This window comes from Nuphar pumila, chromosome 17 (assembly GCF_984573655.1).
Source record: "Nuphar pumila chromosome 17, dmNupPumi1.hap1.1, whole genome shotgun sequence".
NCBI classification, from domain to species: Eukaryota; Viridiplantae; Streptophyta; class Magnoliopsida; order Nymphaeales; family Nymphaeaceae; genus Nuphar; species Nuphar pumila.
In genome coordinates, this window is record NC_143265.1 from 76610012 (window position 1) to 76637667 (window position 27656).

General features: G+C 40.1%; 1 protein-coding gene across 1 annotated transcript; it reads left to right on the forward strand.

Moving 5' to 3' along the window:
• Positions 1–607: 607 nt before the first annotated feature.
• Positions 608–27656, forward strand: LOC149812297 (ABC transporter G family member 1-like). The gene is made up of 7 exons (XM_089993024.1): positions 608–1106; positions 8413–8504; positions 13364–13450; positions 13549–13677; positions 13768–13962; positions 14066–14152; positions 27060–27656. Exons 1-7 carry the CDS (start codon positions 608–610, stop codon positions 27654–27656), a joined length of 1686 nt encoding a protein of 561 aa, XP_089849150.1.

Consider the following 27656-nt stretch of genomic DNA (forward strand, 5'->3'; position numbering starts at 1 on the left):
TCGGTGGGGGTGCACCGTAACTGAAGGAGAGGATAACAAGCTGATAGATAGCGCCTTGGGGGGGGGAAGTTGGCGATATATCAGCAACTGAATCTATCAAACTTATAGATAGCATCTGGTGAAGCTGGCGACATATCATCAACATCACGATGTGATCTCGTAAAGTGATCACGTTATCTTTTCAAGAGATGTGAACATGGAGGATGACATAGGGGATGAGTGGAACCGTTCCCCTATAAGTATACATCGTCATAGATCATTTTTGTTGCATCAGTTCTGTCATTTACTAATAAAGAAATTTTGCTTTGTACAGTTGCAGGTAGGGTTAACGATGTAAGAATTATTGCAAATTGGCCTGAATTAATCATTTGTATTGAATAGGCTGTTTCAACACTGGTTCTGGCTGAATCAGTGTTGAATCAGCCTGTTTTAATTTCTTTCTTTATTTTTAAAGATATTTTAATTTTAAAAATATAATTGACCGATTCAGCTCGATTCACTTCTAGTTTTAATCGGCCAATTCTCTGAATCATTTTGAAACTCATGCTTACAGGTCTGAAATCGATTCTGACAACATTGGTTAATTTTTTAATGAAGTCTGCAGAATATGGATACCAAAATCATTGTCCCCCGATGGACACCTAATCCTAGTCCATCGAGATCGCTTCGACCTGAGCCCACCAACATGAAGGTCAAGGACAGTACGGATTATGACGCCGATTGTAGCCTTAGTCTGAATCCATTTAGGCATACCACCAAGCAGGCAACAATGTATGCCTCTGATTCAGAAGAAGAAGAAATGTCAGTATTGGCACAAGCGATTACACGGGCCAACCCGCAGATGGGTAGAGTGCTGGAACCAGAAATGGTGGTTTGCAGAGATGAAGAAGTAAGAGAAGGGAAGTGGGAGGGTGGTGCTCTAGTGGGAGAGGAGAGGTCTGGTGTGTATCTGAGTTGGAAGGATTTGTGGGTCATTGCTTCAGATGGGAAAGGTGGGACTCGGGCTATACTACAGGGGCTGACTGGGTACGCTCAGCCCGGTGAGGTTCTGGCCATCATGGGCCCTTCAGGCTCCGGCAAATCTACTCTTCTTGATGCGTTAGCAGGTGAAGCATAAACCAGAACAGAATCTCTCTCTCTCTCTCTCTCTCTCTCTCTCTCTCTCTCTCTCTCTCTCTCTCATTTAACTCCTACCTCCGTTTATGGCACATCTGTGTCTGGTTTGTGTCGAAACGCACTCAAAACGAAGCAGGTTATATGCCCCCCCCCGAACAGGACAGTTAGCTACATCTCATGTTCGGGGGGTCCCAAAGAGCACCACGTATGTAAGCATGTGTGTCTCGTATCCCCATGTTTGTCAGCAATAATTAGCGTTGGAGTTTGATGCGATTGCAAAGACTTAAGTACCCTCTCCTTCATTGATGCAAAAAAAATGACGATTCTAGAAAAGGAGTGGTTGTAAAGACTTAAGTGTTCCGAAAATGATTATTTAAGACTTAGTCTCTGCACTGCAGCATTATCCGAGAAAGAAATCTCCCCTTGAGGAGGCCATGAATATCAACCCTCTCACTCTCTCTCTCTCTCTTCTCTTTGTGTTTCTGCTTTTGTGCACATCCAACAGAAGATTCTACATTGCTCCATCAAGCACCGACTAACCTGCACATTGACTGTTGTGGAGCATGATTTAGAGTTTTTACCCTTACAGGAGGAGGGTTTGAGGGCTCCTCCCAGCGTGGGTAACATCATTCAACTAAATGAGTTGCAGATTCTGATTCAGAGTTTTTACCCCTTACAGGAGAGGGGTCTAGGGGCTCCTCCCAGTTTGGGTAGCATCATTCAACTTGAAGAGTTGTGGAGCCTGATTCAGAGTTTTTACCCTTACAGAAGGGGGGTCTGAGGGCTCCTCCCAGCGTGGGTAGCATCATTCAACCTGCACATTGATTGTTGTGGAGCCTGATTTAGAGTTTTTACCCTTACAGGAGGAGGGTTTGGGGGCTCCTCTCAGTGTGGGTAGCATCATTCAACTAAATAAGTTGTGTTCCTGATTCAGAGTTTTTACCCTTACAGAAGAGGGGTCTGGGGGCTCCTTCCAGCGTAGGTAGCATCATTCAACTTGAAGAGTTGTGGAGCCTGATTCAAAGTTTTTACCCTTACAAAAGGGGGGGTTGAGGGCTCCTCCCAGCGTGGGTAGCATCATTCAACTTGATGAGTTGTGGAGCCTGATTCAGAGTTTTTACCCTTACAGAAGGGGGGTCTGAGGGCTCTTCCCAGCATGGGTAGCATCATTCAACTTGATGAGTTGTGGAGCCTGATTTAGAGTTTTTGCCCTTACAGGAGGGGGGTCCGGGGGCTCTCCCCCGACGCGGGTCGTTGGAGACCTGAAAACACTATAAATCGTTGTGGGGCTCGTTGGAGACCCGAAAACACTACAAATCGCTGTAGGAAAGCCTGACAATACTACAAATCGTTATTGACTCGTTGGAGACCCGAAAATACTGTAATAGGGGTTTGTTTTTTAGTTAAAATGGGGAATGAAATGACAATAGAAGTCACTAAAATTTTACAGGAATAAACTAGACTCAATAACGAAGACACCACTTTTTACGGATTTGGAATATGACCTCCGGTTAGGGAGATATGACCCTCACACCACTATTTACAGCGATTTGCTTACTGAATAACACTACAAATCACTATAGTGATTTGTGGAAGACTCTACAAATCGCTATAGTGAGATCCAACAACACTATAAATCGCTATGGGGCTCATTGGAGACCCAAAAACACTATAAATCGCTATAGTGATTTGCGAAAGACACTACAAATCGCTATTGAAAGGCCGGATAATACTATAAATCGTTGTGGGGCTCGTTGGAGACCCAAAAATACTATAAATTGTTGTAAGAAGACCCGATAATACTACAAATCATTGTTAGAAGACCGGACAACACTATAAATCATTGTGGGGCTCGTTGGAGACCCGACAACACTAAAAATCACTGTAGGGGAGTCACTGAAAAAATCGTAGGAAAGAAACAGAAAAAGAAAAATAGAAAAATCGTGGAAAGGGGTGTTACAAAAACCTCGAGCAAGAAACAACCGAAGGAAACATGAGCCACATGATTTAACAAAACGTTTTATTGCTTTTTTTCGATAGTCAGCGGGACCCGCGCCGGGGGGGAGCCCCCGGACCCCCCTCCTATAAGGGCAAAAACTCTAAATCAGGATCCACAATGAATCAAATTGAACGATGCTACAGTCAGTGTTTGATGGAGCAATGTAGGATCGTCTGCTGGATGTGCACAGAAGTAGAAAGAGAAGGGAGAGAGAGTGAGAGGGTTGATGTTCATGGCCTTCTCTAGGGGGAACTCTTTACCTCCCTTCATTTCTTCTCTAGAGAGAGAGGGGGGGGGGGGGGGGGGGTTACAGTGTTTTACGGAGAAGGAAGAAGAAGAAGATGACGATGAAAAGTTCAAACAGACATTTTTTATGGCTCAGGTTCGTTTCGCCGGATAACCATTGGATCGCCGGATGACCATCGGATCGCCGGCTCACCATCGTTTCGCCGGATCACCATCGGATCGTCGGCTAAGGTTTGTTTCGCTGTGTAGACTTTGAAGAGTCAACATCATCCTCGACTTTCTGGGTGAAGGACATGTTTGTCCTTTTTTTGAACTGTTTGTTTTCCTTTTTTTGAATGAAGGATATTTTTGTCATTTTCTCAAACCGTCGTTTTATGGCAAGAATAGCAAGAAAGGGTACTTAAGTCTTTGCAACCACACCAGACTCCAATGCTAAGTGATGTTAACATACACAGAAATACGAGCCTCATGTGCTTGTATACGTGGTGCTCATTCAGACCCCCGAACACAGACGTGGGATTCAGTGAATCATCGGGGGAGAACATACACCACCCTCTCCACTCAAAATGATGTAGTTAGCGGGTCTCACTACGGCAGCACAAGCCTCGAGGTTCATGTTTAACCCCACAAACTAGCCGCGGTTTCAATGTATTGTTGGGCCCCAAAAGTAGGGCTGGGAATGAGCTCTTTGCAAGGGGCTCAGCTTGTTCTCAGCCCTACTTGGGGACCAACAACACATTAAAAGTGTGGCTAGTTTATGGGGTTAAACATGAACCTCGAGGCTTGTGCTGTCGCAGTGAGACCCACAAACCACATCATTTTGAGTGTGTTTCGACGCAGACCAGACGCAGATGCACCATAAACTAAGAGTTGAGCCACTTGCAAAGAGCTCATTCAAACTCGCAAAAAAACTCCCACGCTGAATATAAACATTAGGTACTCGACAACAGATCAAGTGTTATGGTGTTCTACCCAAACAGGGGCTAGTATTTTCTTGTCAGAGAATAAGATATATGTTTTAGATATATTTTTCAAGTATTATGTTGCAATCATATTTCTTTAAGCTCTAAAATAATTTGTTTTTTATAAACAAGTCAGCGGCTTAACTCACCACAAGAATGCGCCAACCTTGAATACTTCAAGCTCATCTGGTTCAGCTTATTTACCAGCCTTACCCCCAAGGCTCAGAAGCTATATTGGAAAGATGGGCAGTTTGGTTCCACTCATTCCTTATGTCATCTCTCATCTTCATACCTCTCTTAAATCTTATGATGCAAACTGTTTTGTATCTGACCTTATAAATGTTGGGCGTAAGAAGAGGAGGTGAGAGAATTCAAATGGAGAAAATGTGGGATATTTTCCTTTTTGAAATAAGTTTGGACTTGATGATGTGGAATAGTCTCGTATTGAAGAGTTTCAAGAAAGTTATAGGCTTTATAACCTATATGAAAACTCATACCCCTGTTTCTAAGAACAAGAGAGTGGGATGACTACCACACACACGCACGCGCTTGCCTACCACGTTGTGTCGGGTTCGGATAATTGGACCTTTAGGGCTATATCCAATCAAGACCAATATACATTTTGCTCCAATTATTTGTATTCATTAATGGGTTATGAGAAATGATAATGGGTCACAACTCCTCGTAGTCTGTGTCCGTTAATGGGTCTCGACTCTCCTCAGATTTCGTAACGAGTCCCTTCCACATTTTTGTAACCGTTCGTGGGTTATAAAAACGTGGTTAGGGTTGGGGTTATGCATATGCTATAAACACAGAATTCTGAGGAAGTCTTTGATCCTGCATTTTCTCTCTCCCTGTTGCTCTCTCTCTCTCTCCCGAGTTATCCCTAAAGGGGTTTTCAACAATATCGGTTCAGAGAAGTTGTCTTCGAAAGACGATCCATCGGAGTGCACCGATCCTGATCATCGAGACTATTGTATCCTGGGGGAAGGATGTCGAACCCTGTTTGTACTGTATGTGGGAGAAAATCTTCTCTAAGGAGAGTACTTCCGTACACCTTAGCCTTTTACATAATATTAACATGCTTTGGTTGTTTTTATTGTGTTCTATGCAATTGTTTGTTGTTTTGCTTTTGTCTAGATTTTGGTATGATGCGAAAACCGACATGTTTGCTCCTTGTTCATGTTTCAATCAACTGTCTATCATGATTTTCATGTTGATTTATGTCATGTTTTATATCATGTTATTGATTGTGGAACGTTGTGAACTAAAATACGATCCAACAAACTTAGAGAAGATTCTAAGCATGTCGACTTCTTTTGCTTTTGTACCAAAAGTAGACATGTTCGGTATGCTAGAAAAATTTGCCGGACAAAATTTCAAGCATTGGCAACAACGCATGAAAATTTGGTTCACTACGATAGGGATGTTATCTATTCTGAAACACGACTGCCCTTCCGTTTCTGAAACTTACCCCGATCATGTTGCGGTCAATGCGGTTGCAGAGTAGAAAGATAATGACAGTATATGTCGTGGTTGCATGTTGTTGGCTTTGTCCAACACGTTGTTCGATGTACATTGTTCCTCATCTACTAATGCTAAAGCCTTATGGGATCAACTTGATAAAAAGTACAATACCGAAGACCACGGTCTTGAGAAATACTTTGTTGCCAAGTTTTTGAAATATCAGATGGCAGAGAGCAAGTCGGTCACTGAGCGGGCACACAAATTTTGTTGTTGCTCCACAGTTTGGCTGAGGCTGATATAAAACTTCCTGAGAAGTTTCAAGTTATGACCATCGTAGAGAAATTTTCTAAGTCTTAGGTAGACTTTTGTTATGTCACTCAAGCACCATAGAGGGAAGATCTCCCTTGATAATCTTATGGTAGCCATAGCCATTGAAGAAGAGCATAGGAGCCAAAAACAGGTTGTGATGCCAACTGAACAACATAAAGTGAACATGATGACCGGATCTTTTAAGGGCAAGGGACATAAACTGAAATCTCTAATGAAAAACCAATTTAAACCTAAGACCAAAATAAAAAAAAAAGGCAAAGAACAAACCTTGCTGGAACTGTGGATATGTTGGGCATTGGGCTAAGGAATGTCCTTCCAAGAAGGCCAAGGCTCATGGGATCACAGATGGAATGCCTCAAGTCCATATGGTGACTGAGGTCGTTGGGACCAGTACTAGGTACATTTCTGTTAACCCGCAAATCTATCACGTTTATGAGTCAACTGAGTGGTTGGTTGACATTGGGGCTAATGTGCATGTTTGTGCTGATAAGTCTGTCTTTGTCTCATACCAGGCTGCTGCAGGCAAATTCATGACTATGGGCAATTCAACGGCTGCAAAGGTGTTAGGGATTGGACCCATGGATCTAAAGTTTCCTTTAGGACGAGTTCTATCTTTACACAGAGTGCACCATGTGCCTGTAGTTAGAAGGAACATTTTAAGTGGTCCATGTCTTGTTAGAGAGGGTTATGAATTTAACTTTAAATGTAATAAAGTTATTATTTTACATTCTGGAACCTTTATTGGCAAGAGGTATTTAGATGATAGTTTGTTTAAACTTTGAGTTGAACATGTTTGCAGTAATAAATTAGAGAATGATATTTTTTTTGATTCATTGTCTAATGTTGCTTATAATATAGAATCATCTGACTTATGCCATAATAGATTAGGTCATATGAATTTCAATTCTGTGAAACGCATGATGAACTTAAAAATGATTCATGAGCATTTCATAGATAAAACTAAAAAATATGAAATTTGTGTGCAAGCAAAACAATGTAGGAAACCATTCCATACGATTGTTAGAGATTCTAAAATATTGGATCTGGTGCATACAGATATCTGTAAGTTTAATGGAGTGTTAACTAGAAATCATAAAAAGTATTTTATCACTTTTATAGATGATGGTACTAAATATTGTTATGTGTATCTGCTAAAATCAAAAGATGAATTTTTTGATAAGTTTCTTATTTTTAAGAATGAAGCAGAAACACAAACTCATAGAAAACTTAAAAGATTGAGATCTGATAGTACCTCTAACAAACTCACTGAATATTGCAAATCTGTTAACATAATTCATGAGTTTATTGCTCCATATTCTTTTCAATCTAATGGGATTGCAGAAAGAAAGAATAGAACCCTTACTGACATGATAAATGCTCTACTAGGAAGTTCTGGATTACCTACCTATATGTGGGAGGATGCTCTGAATACAGCTTGCCATATTCTGAATAGAGTTCCTCAGAAGCATAAGAATAGTAGCCCTTTTGAACTCTTGAGAAATTAAAAATCTAACTTGAAATACCTTAAAGTGTGGGGGTGCCTTGCAAAGGTACTTGTCCTAGAGCACAACAGGAAGAAACTGAGTCATAAAACTGTAGATGATGTCTTTTTGGGTTATGTAAAGAACAATTATGCCTACAAGTTCTTTGTAATTAAGTCTGAAATATCTGGCATAGATGTAAACTCTATTATTGAGCTTCGAGAAGCTACATTCTTTGAGGATGTATTTCCCATAAAAGTTGATGTACATCAGGATCTTTCTTCTTTAAATATACCTTCAACTGCTGGTTTCATTCCTGAACATGTGAAAAGGATGACAAATGTGGGGGTTGAGTCATCTTGTTTCTACCCTAGACCATTTGAGTATGAGGAAGTGGTTGAACCAACAAGCAACAAGAGACCATGGATTACCAAGGATTTATGAAGTGACTTTATCACTTACCTTATCGAGGATGATCCTCCCACTTTTCGAGATGCAATGGATTCACCTGAAACAAGGCATTGAAAAGATGCCATAAAGAGTGAAATGGACTTCATTGTCTCTAATGGCACTTGGGAACTGGTTGACCTCCCTCGTGGTAGTTCCACTATTGGGTGCAAATGGATATTTAAGAAGAAGTTAAAACCAGATGGATTTATTGATAAATACAAGGCGAGACTGGTTGCCAAAGGGTTCAAACAAAATGAGGGAATAAATTATTTTGACACCTATTCTCCGGTTACTCGGATGACCACAATTGGGGTGCTTATTGCACTGACTTTCATTTATGATCTCTCGATCCATCAAATAGATGTGAAGACTGCCTTTTTGCATGACGATCTTAAAGAAGAGATCTATATGGATCAACCTGAGAGTTATATGGCTCCTGATAATGGAAATAAAGTTTGTAGACTTTTTAAGTCATTATATGGACTAAAACAAGCCCCTAAACAATGGCATGAGAAGTTTGATCATGTTATTTTATCATTTGGCTTTGTTGTCAATGAATCTGATAAATGTGTTTATTGCAAACTTAAAAGTGATGCATGTATTATTTTATGCTTGTATGTAGATGATATTCTATTGTTTTGTTCTAATATGAGAATTATGAATGAGACGAAGTCGTTTCTTAGTAGTAAGTTTGATATGAAGGATATGGGTGTTGCAAATGTGATCTTAAGCTTAAAGCTGACTCGTTCAACTGATGATATAGCTATTTCTCAATCTCATTATGTTGAGAAAGTACTTACAAAATTTGGCTATAACCAAAGGAGATCTGTAGCAACTCCATATGACCCTTTTATTCATCTTTATAAGAATACGATTGGTGTCCCTATGTCTCAATTAAGGTATTCTCAGATTATTGGAAGTTTGATGTATCTTGCAAATTGCACGAGACCGGATATTTCATTCTCCGTGACAAAATTAAGTAGATACACAAGTTGTCTAAATCGCACTCATTGAAAGGCATTGGGCAGGATACTTAGATACCTGAAAGGAACTATTTTCTTGAGTTTGCATTACAAGAGATTCTCTATCGTACTTAAGAGATATAATGATGTGAGCTAGATAGCCATTAACTGTGAGAGTTATGGCGTAACAGGGTATGTATTTACCTTGGGTGGCAGCGCAGTCGCCTAGAGATCAGTAAAGTAAAACATCTTGTCATGGTCTACTTTTGAGGTTGAGCTCTATGCTTTAGATATCACAGGATTGGAAGCTGAATGGTTAAAAGGACTTCTTGAGGAACTTCTTTTAATGAGCAAACTAATTCCTGCAATATCTGTGCATTGCGACAATATGGTCACAATTGCAAAAGTCAAAAGCACAAAATATAATCAAAAGCAGAGAAGACACATCCAAGTCAAAATAAAATCTGTAAGGAAACTAGTGTCTCAGTTGATGGTGGTTGTGGACTATGTTTGATCCAAAGATAACACAGTTGATCCATTAATGAAAGGACTAGATAAGTCATTAGTTCTGAAATCTAGAGAGGTGATGAGACTGAAACTCATCAGTAGTTCATCTACAGTAGCAACCCAACCTATCTAAGTAGAGATCCCACATAGTAGGTTCAATGTGGTAATAACAAGCTGTAGGGTAAACTGGATAGCACCTTCTTAATGTGATACTATGTATCTGTGTCTGTTCCCCTGATTACTCTGGAAAGGTGTTGTAGCTGCAAGTTAAGGAAGAGTTAAAACTCTGAATGGGTTCAAAGCCTTCTACGTGACATGTGAGCAGTGCATCTCTGGAGAAGTCCACCTATGTGAGTGTAACTGTGTGGACGCAGTTTAAGAAATGGGGTTATTTCTGAAGTCACTCATAAAACAGGATTCGGGCGCATGGCCTTTAACGTGCTGCCCCTAAAGATTATAACCAGAACCTTTATCGTGTTGTTGCTAATGGACACTCCTACACCAAAGGTTCAAGTTCAAGACTTCAGTTCACTTCGTTCCTGTGAGGGTAATGTTAGTCAACTAAGGTAGTGGTTCAAACTGCAAGGTATCATTACTGAAAGCATGATATGTCTTGTTGCAGATTATCTCATCTTGCATCTAGGTTTCCTCCCATTTTCATTCTTTGAATTTGTGGGGGAATGTTGGGTGTAAGAAGATAAGGTGAGAGAATTCAAATGGAGAAAATGTGAGCTCTTTTCCTTTTTGGAATAAGTGGATCGGAAAAAAGCGGGGCCCCGCCTCGCCCCATTTGGACCGGGGATGAAGGGTATGAAATGGGGATGGAGGCGAGGACAAAGGTTAAAATCCATCTCCGTTCGGGGATGGAGGCGGGGATGGACTTACAATTTTCCCTACTCTGCCACGATCCCCGCCTAGCTCCGCCCCGCCCCGCCCCACCCCATCCCCATCCCCATCCCCATCCCCATCCCCATCCCCAGTCCTTCTAAAGGATGGCAATAGACTACGGGAAAATGGGGTCCTGCCCTGCCTCATCCCCGTTTGAACCGAGGATGGAGAACATGAAACGGGGATGAAGGCGGGGGTGGAGGTTAAAATCCATCCCCGTGCGGGGATGGAGGTTCTAATCTTGAGACGGGGCGAGGGTGGAGACCTTGTCCCCCGCCCCGGTCCATTGCCATACCTACTGTCGTCATGTCAAGCAGTGGTTAATTAAAGACACACCTAACCTTATTTATGGTTGATAAAAGAACCAAGGTTTGGTTTAGTAAAAGTTTCCGTTAAATGTGCTGCAATCACCAAAGCTTGGGTGTAATTTTGACTGTCACGTGTTTTTGAAACTTTTTTCTTAAAAAATAAATCAAAGGGTAAATCAGTACCATTATCCTATTACCTCAACTTTTTTTTAAAATCCATCCCCGTGTGGGGATGGAGGTTCTAATCTTGAGACGGGGCGAGGGTGGAGACCTTGTCCCCCGCCCCGGTCCATTGCCATCCCTACCTGCCATACCTACTGTCCTCATGTCAAGCAGTGGTTAATTAAAGACACACCTAACCTTATTTATGGTTGATAAATGAACAAAGGTTTGGTTTAGTAAAAGTTTCCGTTAAATGTGCTGCAATCACCAAAGCTTGGGTGTAATTTTGACTGTCACCAAAAGCTTATGTGTGTTTTTGAAACTTTTTTCTTAAAAAAAAAATTCAAAGGGTAAATCAGTACCATTATCCTATTACCTCGACTTTTTTTTTTAAAGGCAAGCAGAGGTTAGGCAGACCCTTACCACTTATGCAAATATACCATTGGGTTTTGAACCTGCAACGTCTCAACACAAGGTGACGTACACTAGCTGCTCCTACCAGACAAGTGGCGCCCCCGTTGGTCCTATCCCTCAACTTGGTTTAATGATAATCTAAGTTAAATTGAGAGAAATGTGTTTTCATTTAGAAAGCATAAATGTACGTACGTGTTTTTAACAATATAGAAAACACGTGTTTTTTATTTCTTGCCCAAACTTGTATTTTATAATATTTCTCAATATATATATAATGACAAATTTTCATTTAAAAGCCACCTTTTGTATAATATTTCAAAAAGCACTCATACTTTCTGAAAAATATTTTAAGACCCCAGACTTTTTATTTACACTGTCAAATAGATACCTGAAGTTACTTTCTTTGTAAATTAACACCCATATAAGATGTCACTTTTTAACCTTTGATTTGAAATAGGGCCAGTTTAATATAAGGGTGGGCTACGGCCCGACTTGGTCCGCTAATTGACCAGGCCGGCACGTCAATTGACCAACCAACCCATTAGGAAAACCCTGGCCCATGGTCCGCCCATTAGGCTAAATGGCCTGGCCAGGCTGAATATACAGTGTATGTGCTTAATGATAAGTGTTGAATGGGTTTTTCTGCTCTTTGGGGTGTTTTTTTATAGTTCCCACCCCATAAATGTATTGGCCGCGGTTGATTTACAAAGAATCCACACACCTGGATCATGTGTTTTCGATAAAAAAAAAATTGGAGTTTGAAAAACTAACAAAGATTTTGGACTGTGATTTTCGAACCTTATAAAAACCCACCCATGTATCGGAATCAAAAACTTCAAGAGCTGGTCCCCATAAAATCAAGTACATAGATCACATTTGTAATGTCAGAATTTAAAAATAAAATAAAATAACCTAAAAACCCCATTAAGCATGTATCATTAAGCACCTGCACTTTTAGTCTCTCCTTATACATAGAGAAATGGGTAGGTACGAAATTGATCCATGCTAAATGGATTTTTCTGCCCTTTCAATGTTTTTTTCACAGTTTTGACCCCATAAATGTGTTGGGGATGGTCGATTTACAAGAAATCTACACCTGATCATGTGTTTTCGATGAAAAAATGATATTATAAAGATTTTGGACCGTTGAATTTTTTAACCTTATAAAAACCCATCCATGTGTTGGAATCCAACACTTCAATAGTTGATCCCAATAAAATCAAGTACATAGATCACATCTGTATAGTCAGAATTCAAAAATAAAACAAAAAATTCTGAAAAACTCATTTAGCACATATCATTTAGCACCCACTATTACTCTCTATATATAATATATAGAGAGTAATGGATACGTGCTAAATGAAATATGCTAAATGAGTTTTTCAGGTTTTTTTATTTTATTTTTAAATTCTAACACATCTATGTACTTGATTTTATAGGGATCAGCTCTTTAAGTGTTTGATTCCAATACATGAGTGTGTTTTTATAATATTCAAAAAATCAATGGTCCAAAATCTTTATAAATTTTTTAGGATCCAAGTATCATTTTTTTCATAAAAAATACATGATTCAAGTGTGGATTCTTCGTAACAACCATGCCCAACACATTTGTGGGGTCCAAACTGCCAAAGAAACACCCAAAGAGCAGAAAAACCCATTTAGCACTTTTCATTTAGCATATTTTATTTTGCAAGTATATATACGCCCGATGCCCACCTCTGGTTTAATTCGGCGAGGGCAGATCAGGTGCAATGTGATTGCACACTTTAAGTGTGCTGCTGCACCTGATAAACCACCATCTTTGGGATACAGCAGATGGTGGGTGACCAAATGCAGCAGCAGCACAAAAAGTGTACAATCACATTGCACCTGATCCTCCCTCACTTTTAGCCATTCCATTTGCTATTTTTTAAGGTGATCGATTATTAATAATGTTGTATGTCTCTCAGCAAACCTGAAGCGTTAGAACTTTTTGTCAAGAATCAAACTAACGCAGCCTCAAAACCTCAAGTGGATAGCTCAAACACCATGATCATCCTTTCTCTTTCAAGTAAATTAACATTGATTGCAGTTCTTTGCAGCAAATGGTTTCCCTTGTCCATCTCTGAGGAATCCATCGGATCACTATCTTAGAACCATCAACTCTGATTTTGACATGGTAAGATTTGTAGAACATTCCCCCTTTGACGTCCACCGTCATGATAGACATATATAGAAACTCCATATAAACGGTCACTTATTAAATCTTTATTTCAGGATATCGACCAAGGGACGGATGCAAAGGTAATTACAGCTGCAGAAGCAATCAAGACTCTTGTTACTTCCTACAGTTCGTCCCATATAGCAGAGAAAATGTCAAGGATGGTTGCAGAGATCAACAAAAGCGTAAGAACAGAAATGCACACTATATTACAGTCATGTCTTTGCTTTTGAATCTTTTGTCTTTTACTAAATTTTGTTAACTCAATTTTGTAGGAAGGTGTCCCATTACAGAAGAAAGGAAGCCAATCAAGTTTCTTCACACAAGCTATAGTTCTTACAAAGAGATCATTTGTGAACATGTATAGGGATCTGGGTTACTACTGGCTGCATCTAGCAATATATATTGCACTCTGCTTGTGTGTGGGCACCATCTTCTACAATGTCGGGCACACATTTGGATCCATTCAGGTATATCGATCAACAAAGCTGATCCACCCACATTCAACTTTATTTTATGTCAGCCATTGATTGCCAGAACCGAAACTTTGTATGTCAAAATTGAAATTTACAGGCTAGAGGATCCATGCTCATGTTTGTGGCAGCATTCTTGACATTCATGGCTATCGGTGGATTCCCTTCATTTGCTGAGCACATGAAGGTTTTGTTTTTACTGACTTGCATCCTATATATAGGAAAACATGTTTTGTCAGATGCGCCCAGTGCGTCCAAGTATGTGTTTTTTCCAAAAAAAGTTTTTTGCTTTTAGCGCAGTCTAGGACCGCCGCTAAATGTCCAAAAACTTAAAAAAAATGTGTGCAGCTGATCGTGTGCACCATCAGCGGCACACATTCGTCCAATTTAACATCGGACTATTTAGGTGTTTGACAATAAGTGTTACTCTCTCTATATATATAGAGAGAGAGAAGCCTGTAACAGTGGACACACAAAGCATTCACTGTTAGTGGATGCTTCTCCGCCGCTGATCTCGCTTGGATCAATGATGCCAGATGCTGCTAATACCCCACATCGGATGCATCCCTGTTCGACGAGAAGCCCGTCCACTGTTACGGGTCTCTCTCTCTCTCTCTCTCTCTCTCTCTCTCTCTCTCTCTCTCTCTCTCTATATATATATATATATATATATATATATATATATATATGTGTGTGTGTGTGTGTGTTTGTTAATATTTGGTGCTATTGAATGCACAAAATGTTATGGAACTGTTGAGGTGGAAATGATAGATTCATGTTTTATCGACACAATGTAACCAGATAGATGTGTTTAAGATGGTTTGTTTGCTAAGGATCAAACCTCGTGTTATTTTGATCCAAAAATATGATTTTTGAGTCATCCAATTTTAGTGTATTGTGGACCATTAATTTTTGAAGCCCTTAAACAACCTGCTCATGCAACCCAACCATATGATTCAAAACCCATTTCCCACTAAACAAAACTTGTATAACCCTTAGTATTTAATCTAAAAATGAAATATAAAACCTATGATTTTCAGCTCAATATTTCTATATAATTTTGATAGCACCAAATATTAACCTTATATAAGAACCAAGTACATATGAGTAGAATGATGGGGTATAGGTAGGTTCCATCTTTCTGTGACTGGTTAGAATGAATTCATTTTGTATTATGCCAGTATTCATTTTCTGATTGGAAGAGGGGTTGTTTGCCCTTGGTACTTGTCCATTTTGTTGGTATAAGTCAAAATGGACTCGCTGAGATGATTTGATGTACCCAAGTCATATCATACACAGTCCAAAAGTCTTGTCATTATGGTCGCTTTGATGTTAAAGTCTTCTCATCATGGTCACTTTGGTGAAAACATTTTTTCTGAAAATAACTATGAAACGTAGTTGAAGGCCTTTTGGCCTCTACTTAGAAGAGAGACTAGTTAAACAATCGCTTTTGCTCTCTTTAGAGTCTCCACTCTCAAGCTCTTTATCAATTCCTGTAGCCTGAGATTTGAGAGTTTAGATTGGGTGTCTTACTTCAAACGGATGAAGGCTTGATCTCAATTAGAGAAAGAATACATCTTGCCTTCCCTTGAGCCAGACCAAACAACATTGGAAGCATCAATGACTCTAGAGGGAGGTGTGTAACTCTCCTTGGTGATAGACACGTCCCAACCCACTCAAATCGATAGTGTAGCAAGTGCCATCTTTGTTGTCATTGTCCACTTTAGGGTGACAGCAGATATGTGTGTTTAGGATCCTATGAAGGGCATTGCTATTATGTAATGAATCGTTGTTGTGGTGTCTTCAACTTCTTTGATTTGTTGTGTTTCTTCAAGTCTTCTGCTGGTGTCTTTGGATCATTCAACGAAGCATAAGCTTTTTCGGCGCTTTTCTTTTGACTCCTAATCATTGGGGTTGCACAGTAGGTTCCTCTTCATCCGATTATATTCTCACAAGGTTGACCTTATGCTTCGGTCATCTGGAATCATCTACTGTTACACTAGATCTCCTCTTACTCCCATTAAAACTAGATAAATGCAATGATGGCCCTATAGGCTGCTACTATCGGTTCAGGAGCAAGATTGGCTGAAAGTATACTAAAAGGGGTTCGTCTTCGTCTTTCTTTAGTGAAGGCAAGCAACTAAAAAAGGTCTCTAGATTGTCTTAACCACTCCTATTGTGATAGATTTGGATATGGATACAGATGCTCACTCAGTTTCGGACTAATAGACGAACGATTACCAATAGAATCCAAAGAATCATTGACAGACAAAGTTTGGTATGGGGCTCGTAGTAACCTACAGATTTGAATGAGTTGTCAAGCGACTAAAAATAAGGCTTCTTTGCATACGCAGATAAAGGTTGGGACTTCATCAGCGATTTGGAGTAAATATTTTCTCATATCTTTCTACTACTTTGCTTTGATTTCAAATATTTGTTTTGGTTTCCAGGCGTTGAAAGCAATTGTTGCATTTAATATAGCATATGTAACAGTTGTAGGTTTGACACATGTGGTATCCTACGTCACTCCCCCACCTATGCTCTAGCTCAACATTGGGAAAATCTCTTTCTACCGGGCCAATCCTTTCTGTTTTGCCTAAACTTTTAGAAGTTGGATGGTCGATAATGGTGTAGTAGGGCCATTGGGTTAGGCATTTCTATTTCATTCCCCGGGGTGGTGGATCTATTCTTTCAACAAACCTTGCTTTGAACTCACGCACTGTAGAGGGAAATATTTGTTCCCTCCAAACCTCCTCAACTTTTTCTCATACACCAACCATAAAATAAGGTTTGTAGCTTGATTTTGTATTTTAACAGGAGAAATGCCGAATAGATCCAAGAAACTTCTGGGTGATAGATGGAGCATCCTATGTATTGCATTCAAGGGCTTTGTTTAACGTGTGTTCTAGGGGAGACTGTATAAGAAAGAGGTTTCTCTCCATTCATATGCATGTCTCCCTGCTACAACTCAAGGTTAACCAAAGCTAAAGTGAAATCATACACCCATTATTGGTGTAGCATTGGTCCATCAATAGCGGAATTCCTTCTTCTCGCTCAGCTCCTGATGAGTGAGGACGTAGACAAGGAGAAGAGGTGAAAGAGGGCAAGCCCCGCTTGGATTAATTGGCACCAGCATTGCTGCAGAAGGATCCGCTAGACTACATGAGCAACCATCTCTAGAAAGGGATAGTGTTTCTTTCTTCAATTTCTTTCACCGCCTACGAGCTTTTGACGATGGTAGGCCAGTTTCTTTTACACAAGAGCAGGGTCCTATGTTGGACATAATGACTTTGGGTCCAACCCACAGGGTGACCCTCTTTGACAGCCATTAGTGGGCCACATTAGTGGGCCACATAATGAGGTATCTCCCATTATATAAGGGGTAGGCTGCTACTAAGATGATGAGAGATTCGTAGTTGTAAGCCTACCCAAATTCCACATCTACATCCAGTTTACGTGGTACAGAGTCCTGCTCACCGTCGACCTAAGGCCTGTTGGGCTCATCTGGGCATCGATCGGCTGAGGAGCACACCGAATACCCTGCATGTGCTCTATGGCGAATACATGAACGCTTTTCGTGTTTGTTTTACAGAAATCGCCCACATTGGGTTATGGGCCCACAAACACGCATTATGCTGCGTGTGTGGGGGCGTAGGTCCTTCCAAGTTTTTTGCTGCAACTATCGTCGTGGGGCGACTTAAGTCGCAGGTTGACAGTGATAGTCAATGTGAGGCGATTGTTATTCCCGACAAACTGTCGCCATGAGGCGACAACATTTTCGTCAGAGTGTCACCGTGGGGCGATAGCCTTCACCGGCGACAGAGCCATACTAGTCGGTGACCTCCCGTCGCCGTGGGGCGACGTTGGTTGCCAAACGATGGCAACTGACATCGTGAGGCGACAACCATTCCTGACAGTCATTGGCTTAGGCGACCCTCTATAAAAAAATAATATGTAGAGGGTTGAGGGTCGAGAGTTTAACCTACGCCATTGGGTAGCAGTGAAGTCTGTCGGTGTCAGGATCATCGTGGGATGTTGCATGGGGAGGGGGGTTTGCCAGACCACTGGATTGTCGGCGGAGTGCAGCAAACTCCTTACCTGTTGCATCGGTCACCGGAAAAAGCAGTGTTGAAAAAACCCTTTTCACCAAAACCCTTCAGTCATCGGGTTGGGGATTTTGGTCGATGATTTTTTGTCGAGGAGGTGAAGGAGCAGTGGCGGCCTTGTCAGCGTCGCTGGCTGTCCAGCGGCATCGCCGATTTACCAGTTGTTCCGACGACAGATCCATAAAAAAAAAATAGAAACCCTTACCTGTCGTTGGGGGTGCATTCGTCGTTGGGTCACCAGTCACTGGCATCCTCGCCGGTGACATTCTCTGAACCGGAGGGGATTTGATGTCGCCGAAGATGGATGGGCATCGTGATGGACGTCGTCATTGGCGGATCATTCGGTTGGTCGTCGACCGATGATGTTGGGAAGCTTTCTCTTCGTCGACGATGTTTGTCATCGCGGGAGTCAGCTACTCATCGGTGTTGGTTGCTCGTCGACGTCAGTTGCTCGTCTTCCTCCCTTCTTCAGAGCGACGACTTTCAGTTTCTGTTTTTATAGAAACCGAAAGCCGATTTTTTTTTTAAAGGCAACCCTAACGGGTCTGCCATTGTTTATAGGGACGGCTCTGGCCCAGGTCTGGACCCAGATCCATTCGAGATCTGGGTCAGGGTCTGATCTGTTGGGTCAGGACCATGGGGTCTGACCCGGGTCTGGGTCTGGGTTTGGGTCTGATCTGTTGGGTCAGACCCGGGTCCATTTTGGATCGGGTCAGACCCAGGTCTAACGCATTCGCCATTCTTGTGTGCATAACTTAACCAACACAAAACACATGAATTAACATCCATAACTTATGCATGCATAACTTAACCAACACAAAACACATTAATTAACATCCATAACTTATGCATGTTAATTCATGTGTTTTGTGTTGGTTAAGTTATGCATGATGGTTTTAAGCATGAATTATGACTAAATTCTTGAGAGTTAGTTTATGTATATTAGTTGAAGCATGAACTTGTATTTTTGTCATGGATATACATGCATTTACTTGTGTGCATGAGTGTGCTCCATAATACGAATATATTTTTGGTAAAAGATCTTGATTGACTGATTCATGTAATCACCAAAGTGATCTGAGTCGTATTGATTAAGGATTTTTTAGACTGTATTAAGATTCGTTATTATGATTGTGTGTAAATTTATGAAACATCGATTCTACCCAAAGGTAGGTCATTGTGTTTGAAATTCACGCAGGGTGTAATAGTAGATGTGTATTTCAGCCCATGAATCATGTTTGTACCCAAAGGTACAATGCTAAATTACTTTTGGTTACATGATCTATTAGTTTCACCAACTGAAGTCAATTTTTTGTGAATTGAAGAGACATAGCCACTATGAGTATTGCCGTTTCCACCAAAGTGGATCGATAATAGCTCAACTATGCTTGTCTCAGAAAAGGTGAAAATAAAGGGTCTCACTTTTACCTTTTCAACTCGAGTCTCGACTGAGCAATAATAGTAAGGACTTTTCGTTTTCGTTCTTTGTTGTATCAGGTTTCTTCCTTATCGACGATTCTAGTAATATCACCAGTTTAGATGGATCTAACTTTTCATATTGGAAAGAAATCATCTTATTCACTTTGGGCTATATTAATTTTGATATGGCCCTTAGAATTGATGAACCTCCCACTCTTATAGACCAGAGTACAACCGATCAGAAGGTTGTCTCTAAGAAGTGAGAGCGCTCGAACAGACTTAGCCTATTGCTTTTGCAATCTCGGGTGGCTAGGAATATTCAAGGTATCATTCTTCACTATAGGACAGTGAAGGAATTTTTGGGAGCTATTAAGGCTCAATTTGTCACTTCTAATAAGGCAAGGGTCAGTACGCTCATGTCCAAATTAATGTCTATGAAATATGTTGGTGACAGTCATATCCGACAACACATTTTAGAAATGAGGAATATTGTGACTCAATTGAATGACATGAAGTTCTTCATCTCTGACTCCTTCTTGATCCATCTGATCTTGACCTCATTACCAATTGAGTATGGACCCTTCAAAATCTTCTAAAACACACTTAATGATGAGTGGTATGTTAATGATCTCTTGGCCAAGTGTGTTGAAGAAGAGAAAAGATTGAAGGGTGAGAGGGTGCCAAGTGCACATATGGCCTCTCATAAGAATAAACAGAGGCCGAGGCCAAAGAAAAGCTCTTTCAAGAAGAAGAATCAGAAGAAAGCCACTGGAGAGAGTTCAAACTCTCAAGCAAATGCTAAATCCCAGTCAGAATGTTCTTCTATCAAGTGTTTCTTCTGCAAAAAGAAGGGGCATAAGAAGGTGGATTATTTGAAGTATAAGAAGTGGCTCAAAAATAAAGATAATAAGTCATTTATTTTTCATGAGTGCAACTTAATTCATGTTCCATTACATAGTTGGTGGATTGATTCTGGCGTCACGGTTCACATTGTCAACTCTTTGCAGGCATTTCTGAACAAGAGGGAACCAAGAGAGCATAAGAGAAGCATATTTTCTGAAAATAGGATGTGTTCGCATGTCAAGAATGTTGGGACCTGCAGGATTGTGTTGGAGTCAGGATTCATATTGGATTTGGTCGATACATTCTATGTTTCATCCTATAGTCGGAACCTGATTTCAATTTTAAATCTTGATAAGTTTGGCTTTGTATTTAAATTTGAAAATTCTAAACTTATTATTATGAAAAATTCAATGAATATAGGTTTTGCATATATGTGTGATGGTTTGTATCTACTTTGGCATCGAAGGTTAGAACATATCTCAAAAGAGAGAGTCCAAATACTCATGAAAGAGAGAATTCTTGGATCGCTTGATTTTACGAATATAGAGCCATGTGTTGACTGCATAAAGGCTAAGAAGTCTAACACGTATAAGAAAGATGTCAAACACAACAATGGAAAGTTAGAAATAGTGCATACGGATGTGTGCGGCCCTTTTTCACCGTGTTATACGGGTAAAAAGTATTTTGTCACCTTTATAGAAAATTACTCACGGTATATATATCTCTACTTATTATTTGAAAAATCAGAAGTCTTTCAGGTTTTAAAGGACTTCAAGAAAAAAGTAAAGGAACAAACTGATGCAGTTATTAAGGGTGTCAGGTCTCATAGAGGTGGCAAATATTATAGTTATTTCACTGAGATGGGACAAAAGGAAGGGTCATTGGCGCGGTTTCTAAAAGAGAAAGGTATTATACCTTAGTATAGCATGCCTGGTAGTGCTTACCAGAATGATGTAACTGAAAGGAGAAACCGTACGCTTAAAGAAATTGTTCGAGCGATGTTGAATCACTCAAATCTTCCTTTGACCTTGTGGGTTGAAGCTCTTAGGACAGTAATGCATATTTTGAATAAGGTTCATACGAAGGTTGTTCAAAAGATTTCTTATGAGTTGTGGACAGGTAGGAAACCTTCTTTATCATATATGTGCATATGAGGATGTCCAGTATAAGCTAAATTGTATAACCCACATATAAAAAGTCTTTGATCCTAGGACAACTAGTTGTTTCTTCATTGATTATCTAGTGAGGTCAAAGGGCTTTAGGTTTTATTATTCATCTCACACACCATAGATAGTGAAAACAGATAAAGCATGATTTCTTAAAAATGGTTTGGTTGGGATAGATGTGTCTTAAAATATTGATTTTAAGGAAAATGCAGGATTCAGGTTTTTCACCTGCTAAGGATAAAGAGCTGATTTTTTCTATCACTATCCCTTTGGATAATGTAAGAGAAAGTTTGGTCAATGAACATCAATCCCAATTAGATCTGGTTGTTGATGAGGATATACAACAACAACAGGATACAGAGGCTCATTTTGAACCACCTATAGCACCTGCATGGAGGTTCACCAGAATCAGGAAATCTGTTATCCATCCAGACTATGTGGTGTATTTACAAGAGTCAAATGATTTCATAGACATTGATAAAGATCCCTTCACATTTGCAGAAGCCATTGAAAGTGAAAGGTCAATACATTGGATCAATGCCATGAAAGAAGAGCTTGACACTATGGCAAAGAACCAAGTGTGGGATCTTGTACCTCGACCTGATGGAGTTAGACCTGTTGGTTGTAAATGGGTCTATAAGACCAAAACTGACTTTAAAGGTCATATGGAGAGGTACAAGGCTAGGCTTTTTGCAAAAGGTTTCACACAAATAGAGGGCATTGATTATAATGAGACTTTTTCTCTTGTCTCAACTAAGGAATCGTTGAGGATAATTATGGCTCTCATAGCTCATTTTGATTTAGAGCTATATCAGATGGATATGAAAACTACCTTCCTGAATGGGGATCTGGATGAGGAGGTATACATGCAACAACCTTCTGGTTTCAGCATAGATGACTCGAATAACTTAGTTTGCAAATTGAATAAGTCAATTTATGGACTTAAACAGACCTCCTGCCAATGGTATAAAAAGTTCAATCAGGTAATTATGAACTTTGGATTTACTGAAAACATTGTCGATCAGTGTATTTACATAAACACTAGTGGGAGTAAGTTCATAATTTTGGTTTTATATGTTGATGATATTCTTCTTACAACTAATTATTTGAGTCTATTACATGAAACAAAAGATTTTATTTCCTCTTATTTTGATATAAGGACATGGGTGAGACCACTTATATCCTTGGAATCGAGATCCGTCGTTACAGAACTAAGGGTGTCATTGGCCTCTCTCAGAAATCCTATATCATTAAGGTCCTTAAAAGATATGAGATAGAGAATTGTTCTTCTAGTTCAGCACCTATAGTGAAAGGGGATAAATTGAGCTTAAAGAACTATCCTCGAGATGATATTGTGAAGACTTAGATGGATGATGTTTCATATGCTTCGACAGTTGAGAGTTTGTAGTACGCGCAGACCTGCACTCGACCTGATATAGCATTTGTTGTAAAAATGCTTAGTAGATATTAGTCAAATTCAGGCATTGCACACTGAAAGGCAGCAAAGAAGGTCATGTGTTATTTATAAGGAATAAAAGACTCTATGTTGACCTACAGAAAAGCTGACCACCTAGAGGTCGTTGGATACTCTGATGCGGACTTAGGAGAGTGTATTGATAGTAGAAAATTCACTACTTGATACATTTTCTTACTAGCGGATGGTGTTGTCTCATGGAGAAGTGGAAAGTAGTCTACCACTGTTGCTCATACCATGGAGGCAGAATTTATTGCTCTATACGAGACTTCATCACAGGCAATTTGGATAAGAAACTTTATTATAGGTCTTGGTATTATGGACTCTATTGAGAGACTACTAAAGATCTTTTGTGATAATGAAGTAGTCGTGTCTTTTTCAAATAACAATAATAGCTAAACATTGTGCCGACATATGGAGTTAAAATATTTTATTGTTGAAGAAATGACTGAGAATCATCTGATATGTATTGATACAATTGGGATGAAAGAAATGATTGTGGATCCTTTTACTAAAGGGCTAGCATTAGGATTGTATTCCCAACATGTAAAGGGGATGAGCCCTTTTTTATTCCTTCTGATGTATGGCAATACATTTTATGATCACATTTGTGTGTATTTGATTATCTATAGCTTTGTAAATTATTGATTTTGCATAAAGAATCTCTCATATGGGTTAGAAAGAATAGCAGAATAACAATATTAAATGACCAACAGAATAGGTAAGAGACCAACTCATTCATAAAGGTAATTTCTACATGCCTAAGCATTGAAGGTAAATTATTATGTAGTACATGTGAATATGACATTTCATAAAGGAGTGTTCATCTTCATGACTCATATGATTCATCCTTGTGATAAAGGGTGGCATATGAACCCACGTGAAGAATTAAATCGAGATAACGGTATACACCTCGATTTAATACACTTTTGGTGTCAATGGGTCAAGTGCGAGAATGTTGGACATAATGAGTTTGGGTCCAACCCGCTGGGTGACCCGGTTTGATAGCCATTAGTGGGCCACATAATGGGGTTAGTGGGTGGGAGTTACGTGAATGTGAAGAGACCACATTCACGTAACTGCCTATTTCTCCCATTATATAAGGGGGTAGGCTGCTACAAAGATGATGAGAGATTCATAGCTATAAGTCTACCCAAATTCCACATCCAGTTTACGTGGTACAGGGTCTTGCTCACCGCCGACCTAAGGCCTGGGCTCATCGTGGGCGTCGATCGATCGAGGAGAATGCCAAATACCCTGCACGCGCTCTATGGCGAATACAGGTACACTTTCTGTGTTTGTTTTGCAGAAATTGTTCACATCCTAGACATGGAAAGACTTGACTTAGACTATAGTTGTTGGGCAAATGCCATCATCGACAAACGACGAAGCTTGCCCACGCCCAAAAGGAGATAGCGAAAAAATTGAAAAATAATCCACTATTACTGTCACTCTATAAAACCGTACATAAGATTTTCACCTCACACGGCTCCTCATTCAATTCTTTTGAAGGAATTGGATCATTTTCCTCGATCAAGAATCTCCTCACTTCTTCTGCGAGGAATTTCTTTGTGGCATCACTTCTGGTTTGAAATGGTGAGAGGGGAAGATGGCTCGTCTCGACTTTTCCTTTTTTAGCTCATCAGCCATCCTTTCTATATTTTGCCAACCCTGGGGTCGAGAGTGAGTGTACCACAAGACCTGAAAAGTTGCTCCCTCACCTCGCATCTGTCTTTGTTTGTTCATAAGATGGATCTTCTTTCTTTCTTTTCTATGATCCAAGCAACAACTCCATGTTTGCCTGTGTTGCTTCAATAGATACATCTGAGAGCTGGATCTACTACTGGGAGAAGCATCAACCTTGAATCCTACCAAAATGAATAGGAAGGGATTGTTCTCGAATAGAAAGGAGTGTGACGGGTTGCCCATCCACTGATCTAATCAACTTATCTATAAGCCTAGCCCTTGATCCATATGGCTCGCAAGCATAAGTACATTGTACTCTCACTGCTGGTACGCAACTAACAATCTATTTTTCTTTCTATAAATGGCAATGGCTGATTCAAATAAAATAATTGCAAAAGTTCCTATGGTTGACAATATCTTTTGATTGTCGAGTTGTTTAGCGAATTTTCCTTTTTTTACGCCCCAGGGATAATACCAGATTGGTATGGGGTCTAACATCAAGCTAGGGATGACAACCATCTTGATTCTAATTCTGCTCAGATGAGATTGAGGATCAGCACAAACCCTTTTGTTTGCCAAAATAGGAGCCAGACCCAGTAGAATAAATTATCTCATATGGGATCCCACCATCGGCCCAAATCCTTTATGGGTCTTGATCTGTCGTGTCGGATTTTCCCATAAGAAAGAAAATGAGGCATTCTTTCTTTTCTGATTCACTTGCAAAACGCATTCTAACAGCTCCTTGCTTATCGGGAAAGACAATAAAAAAACATAGAAGGGGTAGCCGGGGCTAGTGAGGTGCTCTGAGGGAAGAGGAGCTGGAGAAGACTTCCGAAGCAGGTGGACTCCCTTGATAAGATGATTCAATTTCGAGGAAAGGTAGAAAGGGCCCTCGGAGTTGGAGTGGCGTCTGAATATGTAATACGGGACTCGCCGGAAAAAGTCAATTTTCTTTCTGACGGAGGGAGGGGCTATAGGTTCTAGCTTTTTTCTTTCGACAGGAGAGGAGAAAGATAATGGTTTTTTGCTGCTCTCCTACTTTGGAAGTGAGGGATTGCTCCCATGGAAGAGCAAGCCCGATCGATGGAGCAAATGCAGCATCATGTGTTTCAACTGTTCGAGTGAAACCGGTTTATGGAATTGTCTTCTTTGACTTGTAGCTCGAATGGAAGCAAGGGAGGTGGGGTCGGGTGACCCAACCAACCGATCAGGCAAGGATGCATGTTTTGTTTTGAGTTGGTTGCTTTGAGTTCTTTCTTCTTGTTTGTTGAGGAAAGACGAGAGGCCTCAGACTGTTAGGCAACCTGAAAGAAGCACTGACTCGGGCTGGTTGATATGCATGCTAAAGCATATAAAGGCAAAGTTTAAGATTGAAGTGAGATTACCTGGGAGGAAAGAACCCAAAGTCGACTCGTTGGTAAGGGGAGAGCTTCAAGCCCATTTTCTCGTAGTTAAGCAGGTTGATAAGCCTGAGAAATTCACTTGTTAGTCTATTGTTAAACAGAGGATTGTATTTGTGGTGCATCGGTCAGGCAATTCACAACCTAGGCACCAAGCTGTTCGAGAGGTAGGACGTGAATAATCATTTCACTTGTGACTAAAGCAAATGTCCCTCGTGTATTTTTTATTTTTTGGCAAATCTGACCCTACATATGTCATCTACTTTATCAAAAAAGTAGACATAGAAAGTAGGGCATATGTGCAAACAATGAATAATTGGTGTTTTTGGGGTCTTGCACTTTTTTAAAAAACTAATCGTACAGGTGATATACATGCTTGATTTTATAGGAATCAGCTTATAGTTTATTTATTTGTCACGTGTGGGTAGGTTTTATAGGGTTTCAAAATCAACAACTCAAAATTTTTAATAAATATTCAAGGCACAAAAAAAATATATTTTCAAGTGTTGATGCCTAGCAATTAATGGACCATGTCCAACACATCTATAGGGTCATAGTTGTGAATTGAACACATTGGAAATGTCCTGTTTGTTTGCAGTTTGCATCTAATTCTGTCTGCATATAATCCCAACTCTCTCTCTCTCTCTCTGTATATATAGAGAGAGAGTTACTAGAATATGAGAACTGAAAATATAAGAATGAATATGTGCCACGATTTTTATGAATTTTTTGTTCTTGAATCTAACTGTACCGATGTGATCTACATGTGTGGTCTTATAAGAACAGACTCTTGAATCATCCGATTTTGATGCATATTCATCGAAAATACACCATTCAATGGTTGGTTCCTAGCAAATTCACCATGCCAAGCACATCCCCATGGTTGGATTTGCAAAAAAAGTGTTGGAAATTCCCATATTTCTATTTCTCATATTCTAGTGACTATATATACATATATGTGTGTGTGTGTGTAAGCCAGCTAACCTTGTAGTTATTCCAGATTTTTGGTCGTGAGAGGCTGAATGGGCATTATGGAGTCACTGCATTCGTGATAGGGAATACACTCTCATCAATCCCTTATCTACTTTTGATCTCTGTGCTCCCGGGAGCCATTGCTTACTACTTGGTTGGTCTCCAGAGTGGAGTAGAGCATTTTGTCTACTTTGCACTGCTGCTGTTTGTGTGTTTGATGGTTGTAGAGAGCTTGATGATGATTGTGGCCAGCATTGTGCCGGATTTCTTGATGGGCATCATCACTGGAGCAGGGATACAGGGCATCATGATGCTAAATGGAGGGTTCTTTAGGTTGCCTGGAGATCTTCCCAAGCCATTCTGGAGGTACCCAATGTACTACATAGCCTTCCATAGGTATGCCAACCAAGGGTTCTACAAGAATGAGTTTGAGGGGCTGACCTTCTCCAACAACTTAGCAGGGGGCCCACCCACCATCACTGGTGAGGAGATACTGAGGAACACGTGGCAAGTGGAGATGGGTTACTCCAAATGGGTGGATCTTGCTATTCTCTTTGGGATGGTCATCATTTACAGGGTCATGTTCTTGACCATAGTCAAGCTCACAGAGAAGATGAATATGTGA